The sequence below is a fragment of the Mytilus trossulus genome, chromosome 7 (assembly GCF_036588685.1).
Source record: "Mytilus trossulus isolate FHL-02 chromosome 7, PNRI_Mtr1.1.1.hap1, whole genome shotgun sequence".
NCBI classification, from domain to species: Eukaryota; Metazoa; Mollusca; class Bivalvia; order Mytilida; family Mytilidae; genus Mytilus; species Mytilus trossulus.
Window position 1 is genome coordinate 70,220,145 of NC_086379.1, and position 19,180 is coordinate 70,239,324.

General features: G+C 32.9%; 1 protein-coding gene across 4 annotated transcripts in view; it reads left to right on the forward strand.

The window, feature by feature from the left end:
- Positions 1–19,180, forward strand: part of LOC134725709 (deleted in malignant brain tumors 1 protein-like) — an 85,292-nt gene that overhangs the window by 36,093 nt on the left and 30,019 nt on the right. For all 4 annotated transcript variants that reach the window (XM_063589739.1, XM_063589738.1, XM_063589740.1 and 1 more), the window contains 17 exons: positions 720–808; positions 1,596–1,752; positions 2,313–2,423; positions 2,910–3,069; positions 7,236–7,414; positions 8,525–8,632; positions 9,107–9,245; positions 9,775–9,983; positions 10,448–10,595; positions 11,678–11,856; positions 12,873–13,011; positions 13,544–13,764; positions 14,282–14,426; positions 15,090–15,283; positions 15,739–15,880; positions 16,752–16,933; positions 18,855–18,999. In XM_063589739.1, coding sequence (XP_063445809.1) covers positions 720–808; positions 1,596–1,752; positions 2,313–2,423; positions 2,910–3,069; positions 7,236–7,414; positions 8,525–8,632; positions 9,107–9,245; positions 9,775–9,983; positions 10,448–10,595; positions 11,678–11,856; positions 12,873–13,011; positions 13,544–13,764; positions 14,282–14,426; positions 15,090–15,283; positions 15,739–15,880; positions 16,752–16,933; positions 18,855–18,999 — 2,647 coding nt within the window. The remainder of the gene's footprint in view (positions 1–719; positions 809–1,595; positions 1,753–2,312; positions 2,424–2,909; positions 3,070–7,235; positions 7,415–8,524; positions 8,633–9,106; positions 9,246–9,774; positions 9,984–10,447; positions 10,596–11,677; positions 11,857–12,872; positions 13,012–13,543; positions 13,765–14,281; positions 14,427–15,089; positions 15,284–15,738; positions 15,881–16,751; positions 16,934–18,854; positions 19,000–19,180) is intronic.

Sequence of the window (19,180 nt, forward strand, 5' to 3'; positions counted from 1 at the left end):
TTCTTTAAGTTGAGTGACTATTCAGATTGTTACATTTTGCATGTGCAGTTGAATTAGTTTAGAGAATAATAATATCCAGCTGTACCAGGGTAACCGGCCAAAAATGCTTGAGACTTGCGCATGTTCATGCTTTTTTTTTGCAACAGTATTCTTGGATCTATTTCTTTCCTCTTTGATCTTTTGAATTTTGGCCAAATCTCATGCATTTGTTTAATGAAAATTTGGCAGAACTGCTATACATGTGTCAATGAAAACTATGGCAATCGTATCCCTCAGAGCATTCTGCTCTTTGATATAATTATACAATTAATCATGATACTTATTACTGACACGATTTACAACATTTATGTTTTTGTAGAATTCTTTGCTGATAAGTTCAAAGGTTCCATGTCCCTCAGTCAAATAGTCTGTGTCATTTTGGTCATTTGTGGATAGTTGTCTCATTGGCAATAATATCACATCTTCTTTTTTATATTGATGAATTATGTTATTCATTTAGATAACCTTTTAGTCATTAAGGGTGTTTCTTTTAAATATTTTGTTGTTAGAGATTCCTGATGAAGGTGAATCCAGAAAATTGCTTTGGTAATTTATGATGTTTTATTTTCATTAGATAGATTTGAATAACATCTTGATTAATGATGATTTTATACATGTAACCTGATTATAATATTTATATTAAAAAATCTGATGTATTTTAAATGCTTTTTGTCTTACAGATTACAAACTTCCACTGTTTAAGAAGACAAAATATAGAGTTCTTAAAACTAATGTGAAAGAGAGATATGTAAAGATTGCATTAGAATATGTAAGTACTGTTGCAGTTTAAATAGATAAACAAAGGTGGATTTAGGGGGACAGGACCGTCACAAGTAGTCCAGGCCACCCTTATGAGGGGAACATGTGTTTTATTATTAAAGGAGTCAATGAAGTTTGAAAGGATTGTGCCCTCTCTTAAGCAGTCAGTGGGCCTTTACTTATGAAAATTTTTTGATCAGCCTTTGATATATAAAACAAATACAAGTTTTTTTAATATGCATGAATATCAGTTTTCACATAAACATTATTTATGACTTATATTATGATATAAACTGTGTTGAAATCTATCCAGTATATGAGAGCGAAAAAATATATAATTCTACAAATTTCTTTAGACAAATATTTTAATTCAAACGGATCTAATGCATTGAACAATTTTTTTCTCTTGTGGTATTTTGAATTACATCTATGTTTTACTCCATCAATTTGGAAACAGAACATAGAATACAATGTTATTTTATAGGGTTATTGCATGAATATTGGGGAATATTGTCCTGAGTAGAATTTTATATTGCACGAGCTTGCAAGTGCAATATATGTTCTACGAGGGACAATATTCCCCAATATTCATGCAATAACCCTTTTATTGTATAGCAATGTAATATTTGAAAGTGAAAATTGGTTTAAACTAAGATTTAAATGTTGATGACGTCATCAATTTTGAAGATTTATTGCACTAGTGCAATATAAGAATTTATTGTTATTATTTATACGAAAATTAATATCCAACAAATAATAACCAATCCACAGTACATGGTATACATATTATGTTTCAGTGTGCCAGACTGTGTATAGAGAGTACCAGTTTTGTATGTAGATCTATATCGTATATAGGTACACAGAGAGAATGTCTCCTCTCGGACAAGAACAGCAATACAGCCAGTCCATCATTCTCATATACTTATGATTTCTATGACTTGAATTCTCAACTAGGTAGGGATCTTATAAAAAGAAAGGAACATTCTGTTCTTTGCTTAGTGCTTGTATTTCAATATTTATTCAGATCAAATTTTATTTTATATCAATCTTTCCACCTGAATGTTTAGGAAAAATTACCATTGTAAAAGTTTCTATAAATTTTGTGTACTGTGGATTCATAAATATTCGTTGGATACCAATTTTCGTGGATTTCGTGGGAACAGATGAACCACAAATTTAAATGTTCAACAAATTACAAATTCAAAAGGAATGTTTGCCAAAACAATGAAATTTAATATCCACGAAATGCAAGTTTTCTTCATTCCACGAAAATTGGTATCCACGAAAATAAATGAATCAGCAGTATTAGAAAACAAACTTATAACAACAGAAATTGCTTGAGCATCAAATAGTTATTTCCTTGACAATTATATTCTTAATTCAAGAGCATGATAAAATAACTTGATGTTCTTAAGGTGTTATGTTTCTTGATAGATGTTGATTGTGTTGGAGGATATAAATGTAAGAATGGTCGCTGTTTGACCTCTGATTCTCTATGTTATTTTACTTGATAGATGTTGATTGTGTCGATGGATATAAATGTAAGAATGGTCGCTGTGTGACGTCTGATACAGTATGTAATGGTAAAGACGAGTGCCTGGATTTATCTGATGAAGATGATTGCGGTAATGTAATATGTTACTACCAATTTGGATTTATAAGATATCTATCGCAATTTTTTATATAATCTTTCGTACAAACTTAATCTGAATTTGAGCAGAATTATGAAATACATTTAAACATATTTCTGGTTCTGTAAATTCTATATTTATTAAAGGATTGGAGCTAGGAAAAAAATTGAAAACTGTATGAGCTTCTTTGATATTAATGCTTCTGATCTTTGGAAATCTAAGATTGGCACCTGAAATTATTGAAGAGCATTATGTTTCTCTTATTCAAGTGTTATATTGCATCTGGTAAATAAATGTTCATGTGAGAGGGGGCACCTAGCTTCTGTTAAAAAAGCAGTCTCTGCATTGGCTGGCAGTTAAACTGAGGATTTCTTCCTTTTAAATATATGACAAGGATTTGATTAACATATGGTCCCCATATTGCTTTCATCAATGAGTTAAACTCCTTATGTTCATCATGTATGTTTATTGGTTTTGTAGACCAAGACCAGGAAGACACAATAGAAGTAAGACTGGTTGGTGGAGAAGATAAACATTCAGGCAGAGTTGAAGTAAATTACCGTGGGGAATGGGGTGTGATTTGTGATGACCAATGGGACATAAAGGATGCTATTGTTGTGTGTAGAATGCTTGGTTATGTGTAAGTTATTGTTGTGTAGAATGCTGGGTTATGTGTAAGTTATTGTTGTGTGTAGAATGCTTGGTTATGTGTAAGTTATTGTTGTGTGTAGAATGCTGGGTTATGTGTAAGTTATTGTTGTGTGTAGAATGCTGGGTTATGTGTAAGTTATTGTTGTGTGTAGAATGCTTGGTTATGTGTAAGTTATTGTTGTGTAGAATGCTGGGTTATGTGTAAGTTATTGTTGTGTGTAGAATGCTGGGTTATGTGTAAGCTATTGTTGTGTGTAGAATGCTGGGTTATGTGTAAGTTATTGTTGTGTGTAGAAGGCTTGGTTTGTAAGTTATTGTTGTGTGTAGAATGCTGGGTTATGTGTAAGTTATTGTTGTGTGTAGAATGCTTGGTTATGTGTAAGTTTGGTTATGTGTAAGTTATTGTTGTGTGTAGAATGCTGGGTTATGTGTAAGCTATTGTTGTGTGTAGAATGCTGGGTTATGTGTAAGTTATTGTAGTGTGTAGAATGCTGGGTTATGTGTAAGTTATTGTTGTGTGTAGAAGGCTTGGTTTGTAAGTTATTGTAGTGTGTAGAATGCTGGGTTATGTGTAAGTTATTGTTGTATGTAGAATGCTGGGTTATGTGTAAGTTATTGTTGTGTGTAGAAGGCTTGGTTTGTAAGCTATTGTTGTGTGTAGAATGCTTGGTTATGTGTAAGTTATTGTTGTGTGTAGAATGCTGGGTTATGTGTAAGCTATTGTTGTGTGTAGAATGCTGGGTTATGTGTAAGTTATTGTTGTGTGTAGAAGGCTTGGTTTGTAAGTTATTGTTGTGTGTAGAATGCTTGGTTATGTGTAAGTTATTGTTGTGTGTAGAATGCTGGGTTATGTGTAAGTTATTGTTGTGTGTAGAATGCTGGGTTATGTGTAAGTTATTGTTGTGTGTAGAATGCTGGGTTATGTGTAAGTTATTGTTGTGTGTAGAATGCTGGGTTATGTGTAAGTTATTGTTGTGTGTAGAATGCTGGGTTATGTGTAAGTTATTGTTGTGTGTAGAATGCTGGGTTATGTGTAAGTTATTGTTGTGTGTAGAATGCTGGGTTATGTGTAAGTTATTGTTGTGTGTAGAATGCTGGGTTATGTGTAAGTTATTGTTGTGTGTAGAATGCTGGGTTATGTGTAAGTTATTGTTGTGTGTAGAATGCTGGGTTATGTGTAAGTTATTGTTGTGTGTAGAATGCTTGGTTATGTGTAAGTTATTGTTGTGTGTAGAATGCTGGGTTATGTGTAAGTTATTGTTGTGTGTAGAATGCTGGGTTATGTGTAAGTTATTGTTGTGTAGAATGCTGGGTTATGTGTAAGTTATTGTTGTGTGTAGAATGCTGGGTTATGTGTAAGCTATTGTTGTGTGTAGAATGCTGGGTTATGTGTAAGTTATTGTAGTGTGTAGAATGCTGGGTTATGTGTAAGTTATTGTTGTGTGTAGAATGCTTGGTTATGTGTAAGTTATTGTTGTGTAGAATGCTGGGTTATGTGTAAGTTATTGTTGTATGTAGAATGCTTGGTTATGTGTAAGTTATTGTTGTGTGTAGAATGCTTGGTTATGTGTAAGTTAGTGTTGTGTGTAGAATGCTGGGTTATGTGTAAGTTATTGTTGTGTGTAGAATGCTGGGTTATGTGTAAGTTATTGTTGTGTGTAGAATGCTTGGTTATGTGTAAGTTATTGTTGTGTGTAGAATGCTTGGTTATGTGTAAGTTATTGTTGTGTGTAGAATGCTGGGTTATGTGTAAGTTATTGTTGTGTGTAGAATGCTGGGTTATGTGTAAGTTATTGTAGTGTGTAGAATGCTGGGTTATGTGTAAGTTATTGTTGTGTGTAGAATGCTGGGTTATGTGTAAGTTATTGTTGTGTGTAGAATGCTGGGTTATGTGTAAGTTATTGTTGTGTGTAGAATGCTGGGTTATGTGTAAGTTATTGTTGTGTGTAGAATGCTGGGTTATGTGTAAGTTATTGTTGTGTGTAGAATGCTGGGTTATGTGTAAGTTATTGTTGTGTGTAGAATGCTGGGTTATGTGTAAGTTATTGTTGTGTGTAGAATGCTGGGTTATGTGTAAGTTATTGTTGTGTGTAGAATGCTGGGTTATGTGTAAGTTATTGTTGTGTGTAGAATGCTGGGTTATGTGTAAGTTATTGTTGTGTGTAGAATGCTGGGTTATGTGTAAGTTATTGTTGTGTGTAGAATGCTGGGTTATGTGTAAGCTATTGTTGTGTGTAGAATGCTGGGTTATGTGTAAGCTATTGTTGTGTGTAGAATGCTGGGTTATGTGTAAGTTATTGTTGTGTGTAGAATGCTGGGTTATGTGTAAGTTATTGTTGTGTGTAGAATGCTGGGTTATGTGTAAGTTATTGTTGTGTGTAGAATGCTGGGTTATGTGTAAGCTATTGTTGTGTGTAGAATGCTGGGTTATGTGTAAGCTATTGTTGTGTGTAGAATGCTGGGTTATGTGTAAGTTATTGTTGTGTGTAGAATGCTGGGTTATGTGTAAGTTATTGTTGTGTGTAGAATGCTGGGTTATGTGTAAGTTATTGTTGTGTGTAGAATGCTGGGTTATGTGTAAGTTATTGTTGTGTGTAGAATGCTGGGTTATGTGTAAGTTATTGTTGTGTGTAGAATGCTGGGTTATGTGTAAGTTTGGTTATGTGTAAGTTATTGTTGTGTGTAGAATGCTGGGTTATGTGTAAGTTTGGTTATGTGTAAGTTATTGTTGTGTGTAGAATGCTGGGTTATGTGTAAGTTATTGTTGTGTGTAGAATGCTGGGTTATGTGTAAGTTATTGTTGTGTGTAGAATGCTGGGTTATGTGTAAGTTATTGTTGTGTGTAGAATGCTGGGTTATGTGTAAGTTATTGTTGTGTGTAGAATGCTGGGTTATGTGTAAGTTATTGTTGTGTGTAGAATGCTGGGTTATGTGTAAGTTATTGTTGTGTGTAGAATGCTGGGTTATGTGTAAGTTATTGTTGTGTGTAGAATGCTGGGTTATGTGTAAGTTATTGTTGTGTGTAGAATGCTGGGTTATGTGTAAGTTATTGTTGTGTGTAGAATGCTGGGTTATGTGTAAGTTATTGTTGTGTGTAGAATGCTGGGTTATGTGTAAGCTATTGTTGTGTGTAGAATGCTGGGTTATGTGTAAGTTATTGTTGTGTGTAGAATGCTGGGTTATGTGTAAGTTATTGTTGTGTGTAGAATGCTGGGTTATGTGTAAGTTATTGTTGTGTGTAGAATGCTGGGTTATGTGTAAGTTATTGTTGTGTGTAGAATGCTGGGTTATGTGTAAGTTATTGTTGTATGTAGAATGCTGGGTTATGTGTAAGTTATTGTTGTGTGTAGAATGCTTGGTTATGTGTAAGTTATTGTTGTGTGTAGAATGCTTGGTTATGTGTAAGTTATTGTTGTGTGTAGAATGCTGGGTTATGTGTAAGTTATTGTTGTGTGTAGAATGCTGGGTTATGTGTAAGTTATTGTTGTATGTAGAATGCTGGGTTATGTGTAAGTTATTGTTGTGTGTAGAATGCTGGGTTATGTGTAAGTTTGGTTATGTGTAAGTTATTGTTGTGTGTAGAATGCTTGGTTATGTGTAAGTTATTGTTGTGTGTAAAATGCTTGGTTATGTGTAAGTTATTGTTGTGTGTAGAATGCTTGGTTATGTGTAAGTTATTGTTGTGTGTAGAATGCTTGGTTATGTGTAAGTTATTGTTGTGTGTAGAATGCTTGGTTATGTGTATGTTTACATATATTGAGCCGGCATTTATTTCCATCAATTAAGAATGGTGGATACAATTGTTACATACACAGTTCTGAGTTTTCATAAGAAAGCTATTTTAAACGATCTATCTTACAAAAAAAAAAGTCATTGAAATATTTTCTTCAAACAATTTGACAATAAAAAGTTCCTTTGCAACACAAGCAAAGAATAAACTTCTTTTAAAAAAATACAGATATAATTAATTGGTTATGATACACAGTGAAAATGGATTAATCACATTGCATGATGATTGCATATATTTATAGTAAAAAGTATTTTAATCATACATCAAATCCAGTAAAGTTTGCTTTAAAATTATACTTCAAACTTTTGTAGAATTATAGATATACAAACAATGTATATACAAATAGAAAATATACGTTATTTCAGCCATGCATTGTCAGCATTTAAAAGAAGCAAATTTGGAAGTGGAAATGGCAAATTTTTGTTGGATGAAGTCAATTGTTTTGGTAATGAGACATCTTTATTGTCATGTGACTCTAACCCATGGAAAGATCATAATTGTAAAGACTATGAAGTAGCAGGAGTTCAATGTCAACAATCAAAAGGTTAGTAACAATGGTTACAGTACTAGTTGCCACGATAATCATCAGACATCTTTATTGTCATGTGGTGCTAAAGTTGCAAATGTTAATTGCAGAGTTGACAGTGACTATCTTACAAGCTGAAGGTCATGACTTGTGAATTTTCTGTCTTTATAGTACTGTAATAAAGTTTAAAGCATTAAGCATTCATACTAAATATATTTATACCTAATGAACATGAGTTGATTTAATTTTTTGCACTAGAATTCATTTCTATGCCCCATTTAAGTTTTTTGGTCTGTGCATCTATTTGTTCCTCCATTCCATCTGTTTGTCTGTCTGTCCTGCTTCAGGTTAAAGTTTTTGGTTAAAGTTTTTGGTCAATGAAATTCTAGATGAAGTTGAAGTGGTATAGTGGTTATTGCATTGGACTACTAACACATGTTCCTGGTTCTATCCCCACTTGACACCATTTGCGAGTATGGTCTTGAGAAACGATAATAGTCTGTTGGATGGAGACAATAAATGGCTGACCTGCTGAGTGAGTGAGTTTGAAGAGATCGAGGGCCATATCTCTTGCATGTAAAAAACACCCATGTAGATTTAAAAAAAAAGAGCAGGCTAATATGTCACCTCAAGGCAGCACTTGCACCTGCAAAGTGGAAAGGAATTGATACAAGTTGCAATAACTTGATTCCCAATCCACTATGAATAAATATATTTAAACTAATCAGCTTGAAATGTAGTAGAGGGGGATAGGACCTCTATTTTGGTCTCTGGGATCCGGTGTTTTTAAGCTTGGTCTGTACCTTTTTGTCCCCCGCCCCCCTTAGAACAGATATCCCTAAGATATGATCTTTCTAGTTTTAATGCCAAATTAGAGTTTTGACCCCAAATTCACTGTCCACATAAACATAGAAAATGATAGTGTGAGTAGGGAATCCATGTGCTATAGACAAATTCTTATTTGTTTTTATGTTTCAAATAAAATTTAAGCAGGCCCAAGGTAACATAACAGTTGCAATTATATGCATTAAATCGGAACATTTTTTAGTTTTTCAGAGTGTATTCCTGTTTAAATCTCATGTGGGATATCAGAATTGTTACATACAAAAATTGAACTCCATGTTTTAGGGTGTAATGCTGATGAATTTACATGTAGTAATGGAAACTGTGTACCACACCGACTTGTATGTAATTCAGAAGATGATTGCATTGATAACAGTGATGAAATAGATTGTGGTATGTTTTATTTTATCTCTTTGAGTGAATTAATTTTTATTGCCACAAAAGCTGCTTTAAAAAAATCACCTTTTTTTGTTTGTTGGTATCTTGGCCACCATTGCTGTGTGGGGTCATGGATTTGATACAAAGTCTTGTTTCATCAAAGACTTAACAATTGTTGATCTGATTTCATACCTTATGTTAACAAGGGGTTGTTAAGACTATGTAGATACAATTGTTTGAATATGAAATATTTTTCTATTTACCTAAGCTGATGATCTGAAAATTGAAAAAAGAAATCTTTGCTGTCCAGAAAAGTTGACATCATCAGTGTTATTTAAGAAAAAAAGATTTTGAAAACAACCCATAAAACACAAATAACATGGTAATTAACGATAAGATTTATTTATAGAAAATGTATATGAACCTGTGTGTTGCAAGGAAGTCCTTTCTATGAAAATAAATTTAATTACTTTTAAAATTTTTGAATAGAACTGAAGATAGAGTTAGTGAATGGAAGTTCCAGTGAAGGTCGTGTAGAGATCATAAGAAATGGTGTCCGTGGTACCATTTGTGATGATAAGTGGGATGATAATGCAGCGACTGTTGTCTGCAGGATGTTAGGATACAAGTACTGTATATTATTGTTCACATTTTATGTCTGGTAGCCATTGAATATTTAAATCAAAAGATATAGTTTGGAACAATACCATAGAAATATCCATACTTTCACATTATATCTGTGGAATGGCCCCATATAGTTACTCTAAGTGTTGCCACTTAATTTACAACCTTCAAATCACCAAATGATGCTGTAAGAGCTTAAAATACAATACCGTTATCTCCCAAGTGCATATCTACTGGAAAGGATGATTCATTATTTTTCTAGGAGTTTTGCCCTCAAATTTCAACTTCATATTTTGGCCTCTGTATACTACTGCAAATGTTTGTCATCGCTATTTCTCTTGAACCACACAACAGAATTTCTTGAAAATTTGTAGATGATAAGAACATACTATTTAAATGTGCATAACCTTCAGAAAGTTTTATCAGTTGACATTTAAAGAAGTATTGGTCTTTGAACTGAGGAATCTGGTGACATTTTGTTTGCCTTTTGACAATGTTGGGTAGTGCTTACAAAGCTTCTTTGATTTTAACAGTACTGGTGTAGCTAAGGTTGACAGTATTTACGGTGCAGGAACAGGTATGATCTGGTTGGATGGGATGGTGTGTGATGGAACAGAGACGAGTTTAGATGACTGCCACGTTCCAGGGTGGGGTAAACATGACTGTGACCATTCTGAAGATGCTGGGGTCATATGTACTAATGTTACTATTGCCTCTACTACTACAACTACAGAAAAACCATGTAAGTTGTTATCAATACCACTAACAATGTCTGATATAGGAATTTTAGAATGAGGATATATAAATATAAGAAAGAAGTTGTGTCATGATTGTCAATTAGACAATTCTCCACAAGAGACCAAATGACACAGAAATACTAATCACCAAAGACCCAAGACTCAATAGCATCCAATATGGTTCAACCCACTAGACCTGAATCCGAAATTTTGAGTCATCTGAGTACGAGACAACGAGAATTAACTTTTAATTGGCATTTAAATTAGAAAGATCATATCATAGGGAAGATGTGTATTCAGTTTTAAGTTAATTGGACTTCAACTTCAAAAATATTATCTTGACCGAAACTTCAAACCTGAAGCGGGACAGACAGACAGACAGACTGAAAAACATAGTGCCCCTAGATGGTACATTGGGAAAAAAAAGAGATTTTAGTCTTTATTATAGGTTATCCAACTCTGTTTTCAGTTTTACAGATGACATTAAACCTAACAGGAAACAGCAGTTCTGTTGGAAGGATTATACTGTATGTTGGTGGTATCGAGGGATCCATATGTGATGATCAATTTGATGATAAAGATGCTACTGTTATCTGCAGAATGATTGGCTATCACAGGTAACGTTCATGTAACCTGTATAATGATTGGATATCACCGGTATCCAACAACCTGCAACCTTCTGATTTAATTTCACACTAATTGTTCTGCTGCGCCTTAGACTTTTGGTTGGATATAAAACAATTGATCACTTGAAACGTAACTTCAAAATAATTGAATATCACTGTTGATTATATCATAGAACCTTCTGTATAATTGGATAGCATATTTATTATTCATGTTCATACCAAATGATTTGATATGAAATATTGTGGATTAATTGTTATTTGTGGGATACTAATTTTTCGTGCTTTTTATTGATACAGGTGACCCAATAATCACATATATGTTATTGGGTTGTATACAATCTTTGACAAAACCATGAAATCAAATAATAATGAAATATCCACGAAAATGGAAGATTTCATCAATCCACCTAAAAACGATACCCATGTAAATAAATGAATTCACATTTCATGTAACCTGTTGAATAATTGGATACTGTGGATTCAATTATTTTCGTGGGTACCAATTTTTGTGGACAGAGGGAAACTTGCATATTCGTGGTTTTGACAAAATTCACATAGAAAATATGCATTTCGTTGAACATTTAAATTCGTTGTTTCCCTGTACCCACAAAATCCACGAAAATTGGTATCCAACAAATATTAATGAATTCACAGTATCAGTTGAATGATTAGATATCATGGGTAAACAGTATATGGGATATCATTGGTATCTATCATGTTATCAGCTGATTGATTTGATATCACAGGTGAGATGTCTTTAAAGTAAAATGCTGAATATTTGGATATCACATGTTTCTTTCATATTACCTGCAAAATGATTGGATATTACATATATGCCATAATACCTACAGAATTATTGGATATTACCGTATTGATTATTGGTATTAAGCTTGCAACCTGCAGAATGACTGGAAAAACACTAGTATTGTGAAGGTACTGTTAAGATTTTGATAGAATAAGTAATTTGTAATTTGTTTTTCAGTGGTAGTGCATTAAACGATACAGTGGGTATGTTCTGTAAAGTTACTGGGCAGATTTGGATTGACTAAGCATTACTGTAATTTGTGTTTCAGTGGTAGGGCATTAAACAATACAGTGGGTATGTTTGGCGAAGGCACAGGACAGATTTGGATTGATGAACTACAATGCACTGGTACAGAAACCTCTATACTACACTGTGGCTATACTACTATACATGACTGTATCCATTCTGAGGATGCTGGGGTTATATGTGAAGAAGCACCACCTGCAGGTATACTGTAAAAACAGAAATTTTGTGGAGGATTTAATTTCGTTTATTTGTGGAAAGAATATATCCACAAAATTATAACCCCAACAAAACATTTAACCTTGGTACAATACCACTTACATTTAAGGAAACCACGGAATTAAATCCCCATGAAATCTTATGGAGAGACAAAACCATGACATTTTAACCCCACCAAAATTAATGTTTCTACAGTATTTGTTTTCTACCTTTATGTAGCCATTGGAGTCTGCTAAAATTTTATTATTTTTATGGTTATCTTTTGGAATTGCATTTGATTCTCCTGGCCATTTGGTTCACGTTGATTGTCCTTGTAGTGTTATTATTCAACAGGTTACCAAGTTGTGTGGGTATATTGTTTTGATCTGTCTGTCTGTCCATGCTTCACTCATCTTGGTTTCCAAATGATAAATGTTAAAAAGATTTTTATTCAGATTGCAACTTTCTCAGATATGTGGTTACAAATAACTAGAAGATCCCTATTGATTTTGAAGTTACTACGTCTAAGGTCAAGGCTGATAAAATAAACAAAATAAGTACAGGATAGTTTCCTGATTTTATCTTTAGAACTTTATATATATATATATATGTATATGCCTTGATTTGAACCAAGCTTAAATATTTGGTTGATTAAAGTGAGGGAATGCTCCCCATTCATAATTTGTTATTCCTTTGTACAAGTTCAAGATCATATTTGTTAAAAGAGACTGTAAAAAGTGCAGAAAAAGGATAATTTAATGCATGATATGCTCAAATCCTGACATGGAATTGCAGGCAAACATGCATATATGGTCACAATATGATAAGAGGAAAGTCCATATAGATTTTCAACATTGCCTCCAAAGTGTAGGTCATACTAATTAATATAAAAAAGAAGATGTGGTATGATTGCCAATGAGAAATAACTCTTCACAAGAGACCATATGACACAGAAATTCTTAACCTAAACAGTTGTTAAAGTCCAATGAATTAACAAACTTGACAGATATTTTTTTTAACAGATATTCAAATTGAACTTGTGGGTAGTGAACCAAATGAAGGTCGTATAGAGGTGACAGTGAATGGAACAGTAGGAGGTATATGTAGAGATGACATAGGAACATCAGAGGCAAGAACTATATGTCTTTCCTTAGGATACAGGTATGTTATCATTCAACCTTCACAACTTGTTCTGCCAAGGGCATTTTAGCATCATGGTAATGTGATGCTATAATCTTAAATGTGATGCTATATGAAGTGGTTATCTTATAGATTATGTTATGGATCTGATGCTATAATTTATAGAAACATGATGGTTTCTCGATTTCCCCTGTTTATCAGGATGCTTAATGAAATATCTAGGGAGAACACTGAACTTATGAATGAGAAGGATTTTGTATTTTGTCCTTAGCAGACAAATTTTCCTTTTAGTAAATGCAATACAAATACTGGTTAATAAAACACTTTTTAAGAAAATGAAATACATGAAAAATACTTTTCTGTGACTATAAACAGCTAGAAATGGAAAAATTTTGTAAAAATTTCTACCTAAGTAATTCATGATAAGGATATTTTGACGAATCAGGGTAAAACTTTAACCAATTTGGCACTAACTGTAGTCTCAATGTCGCCTGACTTTAAAGGGCATAACTACCTTCTTTTATATCTTCAAATAAATTTTCTTTTGTTTCAGTGGAGTAGACGTTTTAACAACAACATACAGTAGGAAAAGTAAGTGGTTAGGAGGAATTCACTGTTTACAGAACGAGTCATCATTAGCCCAGTGTTACAGTCTAGGTCAACAGCCATACTGGCATGAGACATGTGATAAATTTGGGGCAGCTTTACTCAGCTGTACTGTTTCAGATACTACTACCAGTACTACAGTCTCAACCACGGTTCAATCTATGCCAGGTAGGAATAAATAAGTAGGGGGTCTGTTTGTGCATCTAGTGTTCATTTAACCATTAATCAGTCCATCTGTTTGTCTTTTTATACATTCATCACTCAAGTATCAGTTAAATTAAGTTTTGATTTCAGACTGTTTGCAATGAAGTAGTGATCACATTAACTTGTTGTTAAATGCAATAGATTTGAAGCAGTTTGGATAAAATGTTCAAGATTTTGTTTGAATAAAAATCTCAATATCTATGATGTTGATTGCTAGGGAAAAAGTCCCAAGGATGTGAACACTCTAATTTTTATATATATTTTCATAATTGATAACTTACTTAGGTTTTATGGGAATTTGTTAATGAAGATCATACACTTCTACATAATTCATTTCAGCAATCAGACATCCTTTTATGCTAAATCAAACTGTAATTTCTTATTTCAACTTTTTAACCCCCCCCCCCCCCCCCCCCAAAAAAAAAAATGACATTACAAGTTCTTCATCCTTAAACATCTCATTGGTTTGTGGTTGTTTCAGAATCTGTAACAGTGCAGCTGATTGGTGGAGATTCTGACAAGGAAGGGAATGTTTTATTGACTTATGGAGATCAGACTGGTACCATTTGTGATGACTTGTGGGACAATGATGATGCTACAGTTATCTGTAGGATGCTGGGATACAGGTAATTAGAATTTGTATAGGGCAAGGGATTATAATGTGTTGCATTGTGGGGGGTATAAGCAGTGTGTCTATAATTCAATATCATTGATTCTGGACTTTGTATATAGTTTCATTCAGTATGTGCTTTCAATTAGGTATTAAAAAATTACAGGTAAAATTAAGATTCCTCAAATAAACATATCTGTACAAGTACTAGAAGGTCAGAATGATACCCTTTGAATTGATGCAATGGTTTTGTTCAAAAGTCAATGATACTGATGCAGTCGGACTTAGGATCGACACTTGTCAAAGAATGCTACTTTAAGTTCTTAATTTTCAAATAATTGTAGTGAAATAATTTGCAATCTCACTAATTCTCCTAATTTTATATAAATGTGATCCTAAAATAGTGTTTTTCTAAATAACCAATATTTTGGATATTTTTTAACCAGATGTATACATTGATATATAATAGACACAGTTTTGAGCTTTATAAATAGTTATTTATCAACAATTCTGATCACAAGATGTAAGATTTTTTACAATTTAGTTTTTTTCCCCAGCTTAGGTTAAGGGAAGTTGGTATGTCAGATTGGCAGTATTAGTACATATTTTATTACATATATGGTAATGAAACCATTTAGAGCTTCTGAAGTTTTGATATAGGTCATAATATAATTTTCAGCTATGGGATTGCGACCAATGAGAGCCACTTTGGTATTGGAACAGATGAGATATTGTTAGATGATGTGGAGTGTATAGGGGAGGAAGATTCAATCCTGGAATGTCCTAATGAAGGATGGAAGATACATGATTGTGGAAGAGTTAGAGAAATAGCTGGTGTTAGATGTAGCGATGAGGGTACCCATGTCACTTTGAGTATGTTAATATAATGATTGTAATAGTGTAAGCTAGGAATAGCACTTGAGGTGATTTGTGATAGACGTTGGTTTATTTCAACAGCAACTACCAAATCTTTTGGTAGTTAGATATTGTTGAATAAGTTTTTGATAGACTGCAATAGTTATTTTAAAAGGTAAAGAAAAAAAAAACAAAAAAAGAAAATTGGTATGAAAAACACTGATTTGTATTAACAGTTTGCTTATTTTAGTAATAGCTTGGAGATTCTAACTGCCAAATTATTAAACTATGCAATTTAGTGGGAATTTTTAATGTACAAAATAGTTTGTAAATGTCACATCTAGGCACTTTCTATCACTATGAACAGAACTAGGTGACTTCATTTATAAGATTAAATAATTTTTGATTTAATTATTCAAGATTCTGATACACAAACTTCACTTGTCATAATTACATCTCTAAAATCATTGTAGATGTTACAGTGAGTTTACATGATGGCAGTTTTAGAGGTGAAGGTCGGGTAGAGGTTACCAGAGGTGATGAGACAGGATCAGTGTGTGACGATTACTGGGATTATAAGGATGCCAATGTTGTGTGTAAAATGCTTGGCTACAGGTTAGTAGAGGCTGAATTCAGATGATAAATTTAAAGATTTGGCACTTTATTTAAGAGAGCTTTTTACTCTATGCTGTCTGGTTTCAAATTCTACTTTAATAGCATTACAGTAGTTTTATAATATAACACTGCACAAAAGATTTAAGAACCAATGCCCTGGTAACGGGAAGGGTTTGACGGTTGATAACAAGTGTAATGTTGCCTCATTCTGATTGTGTCTGTTCTAAGAAGCTGTAAATCACATTTGTATTTCATTTGTTGTTATATACATGAATCAGGACATTAGTTTCTCATTCAAATCATTCTACCTTTTATAGATCAGATTGTGATGCATTTTATTTCTGGTTGTAATTGTGTAACAATGAACACTAGTGATTGAATACTAAATCCTTCAGGTTTCTTAGGCCTATCTATAGTAGGAAGTGATCTATTCCTTTCATTTTGTTCAAGTCTGAATATTTAAATGCAGTAAGTCTTTGTTTTCAATTTGTCTGATAGGTCACTGGAATTTCTGAAGTAAGTAAAGAAAAATTGACCATGAATTTAGAAAATGAAACATTGTGACTTTTTTCAAATATTTGGAACAAGACTTCTATTCAGGGTAGTGGTCAGTGTTCCTCACTTGCTCATTAACTTTTGATAGTAGTCTAATATTTGAAGTTGATTATTTGTCACTGCAGGCCTGGATGTTATTATGATTGTATAACATTTTATGAAAAATATGATTACTAAAAAAATAAGCAAATAAGGGAAATCTTTACCTTTTTTAATCTATTGCAACAGAATTTGGCATCTTTACATTCTATATTTTACAAAAATTAGTGGCTTGAACAAGTACTTTATAAGCATGTAAACATTTTATATTTTTAAGTGTTGGAATATCAGTTAAGAATGCAGGTTATGGCTCCAGTACTGGTCCTATATTATTAGATAATGTGCAGTGCCAAGGCTCAGAGAGTAACATTTATGACTGTGTACATGAGGGATGGGGTAACAGTAACTGTGGCCACGCAGAAGATGCTGGTGTTATCTGTGGAACAGAAAGGGTTACAAGTTAGTACAAATATTATCTAAATCATTTTTAGCTCACCTGGCCTAAAAGGCCATGTGAGCTTTTCATATCACTTGGCGTCCGTCGTTGTCGACGTCGTCGTCGTCGTTGTCGTCGTCTGTCGTCGTTAACAATTTTTCAAACATCTTCTCCTCTGAAACTACTGAATGGATTTGAATAAAACTTAGCAGGATTGTTCCTTAGAGTATCCTGCACAAAGTGTGCGCTTCGATTTTTGATCCGTCAAAAAACATGGCCGCCGTTACTTAAAATAGAACATAGGGGTCAAATGCAGTTTTTGGCTTATATCTCAAAAACGAAAGCATTTAGAGCAAATCTGACATGGGGTTAAAATGTTCATTAGGTCAAGATCTATCAGCCCTGAAATTTTCAGATGAATCAAACAAACCATTGTTGGGTTGCTGCCACTTAATTGGTAATTTTAAGGAAATTTTGCAGTTTTTGGTCATTATCTTGAATATTATTATAGATAAAGATAAACTGTAAACTGCAAAAATGATCAGCAAAGTAAGATCTACAAATAGGTTTATATGACCAAAATTGTCAATTGACCCCTTAAGGGGTTATTGTCCTTTAATGGCAATTTTTCACAATTTGTTCATCATATTTGCTAACTTTAAAAAATCTTCTCCTCTGAAACTACTGAATGGATTTGGATGAAACTTAGCATAATTGTTCCTTAGATTATCCTGCACAAAGTGTGTGCTTAGATTTTTGATCCGTCAAAAAACATGGCCGCCGTTACTTAAAATAGAACATAGGGGTCAAATGCAGTTTTTGGCTTATATCTCAAAAATGAAAGCATTTAGAGCAAATCTGACATGGGGTTAAAATGTTCATTAGGTCAAGATCTATCAGCCCTGAAATTTTCAGATGAATCAAACAAACCGTTGTTGGGTTGCTGCCACTTGATTGGTAATTTTAAGGAAATTTTGCAGTTTTTGGTCATTATCTTGAATATTATTATAGATAAAGATAAACTGTAAACAGCAAAAATTATCAGCAAAGTAAGATCTACAAATAAGTTAAAGATGACTAAAATTGTCAATTGATCTCTTAAGGAGGTATTGCCCTTTAAAGACTTTTTTCACAATTTGTTCATCATGTTGACTTACTTTAAAAAATCTTCTCCTTTGAAACTGCTGTATCAATTTCAGCCAAACTTAGGCTAAATGAGTTTCAGAGTTTCAGAGTATCTAGTTTAAATTTTATATTTCATTTTCTTGTATGTCAAGAAACATAGCTCCTATGGCTAAAATAGAACATAGGACAAAATGATTTTTTTTGGCTTTTGAAGAGAATAGGACGATTTAAAGAACATTTAAATAAATTGAAAAGCCAAAATAATCATTGATGAGAGATTAAACCAAAAGAATTCAGGTGAGCGATTCAGGCTCTTGAGAGCCTCTTGTTCATTTCCTCATTACTGTTTAAAATCCAGTAGCCTCTTTCTCAAAATACTTATGAAAAACTATGTTTTTAAAATGATAGACAAGAACAGTATTTGAGTTTGTGGTTGTGTGGGTTGTAGTATTGTCCAATATATTTTGATAATTCTGCCATTTCCTTTATGTACTAGTTGAAATTAAGATAGATATTTGTGAAAGAAGTTTCTGAAAATCTCTGTATTTTGACCTGGATACATGACAAAAGATTTGACCTGACAGTAATAAGTTGAAAAGGAGTTATCAATGATATTATAACAGGTTTAAAGTTTAAAGTTCACAATGATTTTAGAATACATTTTGTTTTTTGCAGTCTTTGGATCCTCATATTTTGAAAAAAAACACCGTTATATTGAAAAGGAAGACATTATTATTTTAAAAAAAATTAGTAAAATTATTCTAGTCATTCAAAATGATGTATTTCTAAATTATAGAAAATAATATTGTTTATTTTAAGGAAAGGCAAGAATAGAACTTGTAGGAGGGAAGTCTAGGAATGAGGGCCGAGTAGAAATGATTTATGGTGGCGTCAGAGGAACTCTCTGTAGTCAGCAGTTTGATGATACCAAGGCAACCATTATCTGTAAAATGTTGAAATTTAGGTAGGTATTGATATTTTGACAGGAATATCTTACTGCTTGGAAAAAGACTTGGCAAACTCAGGAATTTTATTTACATTTTGTTTGTATTTTGTATTATCTATTTACATTTAGTTTAAAAACTTTTGTTTTCTAAAGATATCAATGTATACTCTCACATAAAGCTTTTTAATCCTTGTGTTAA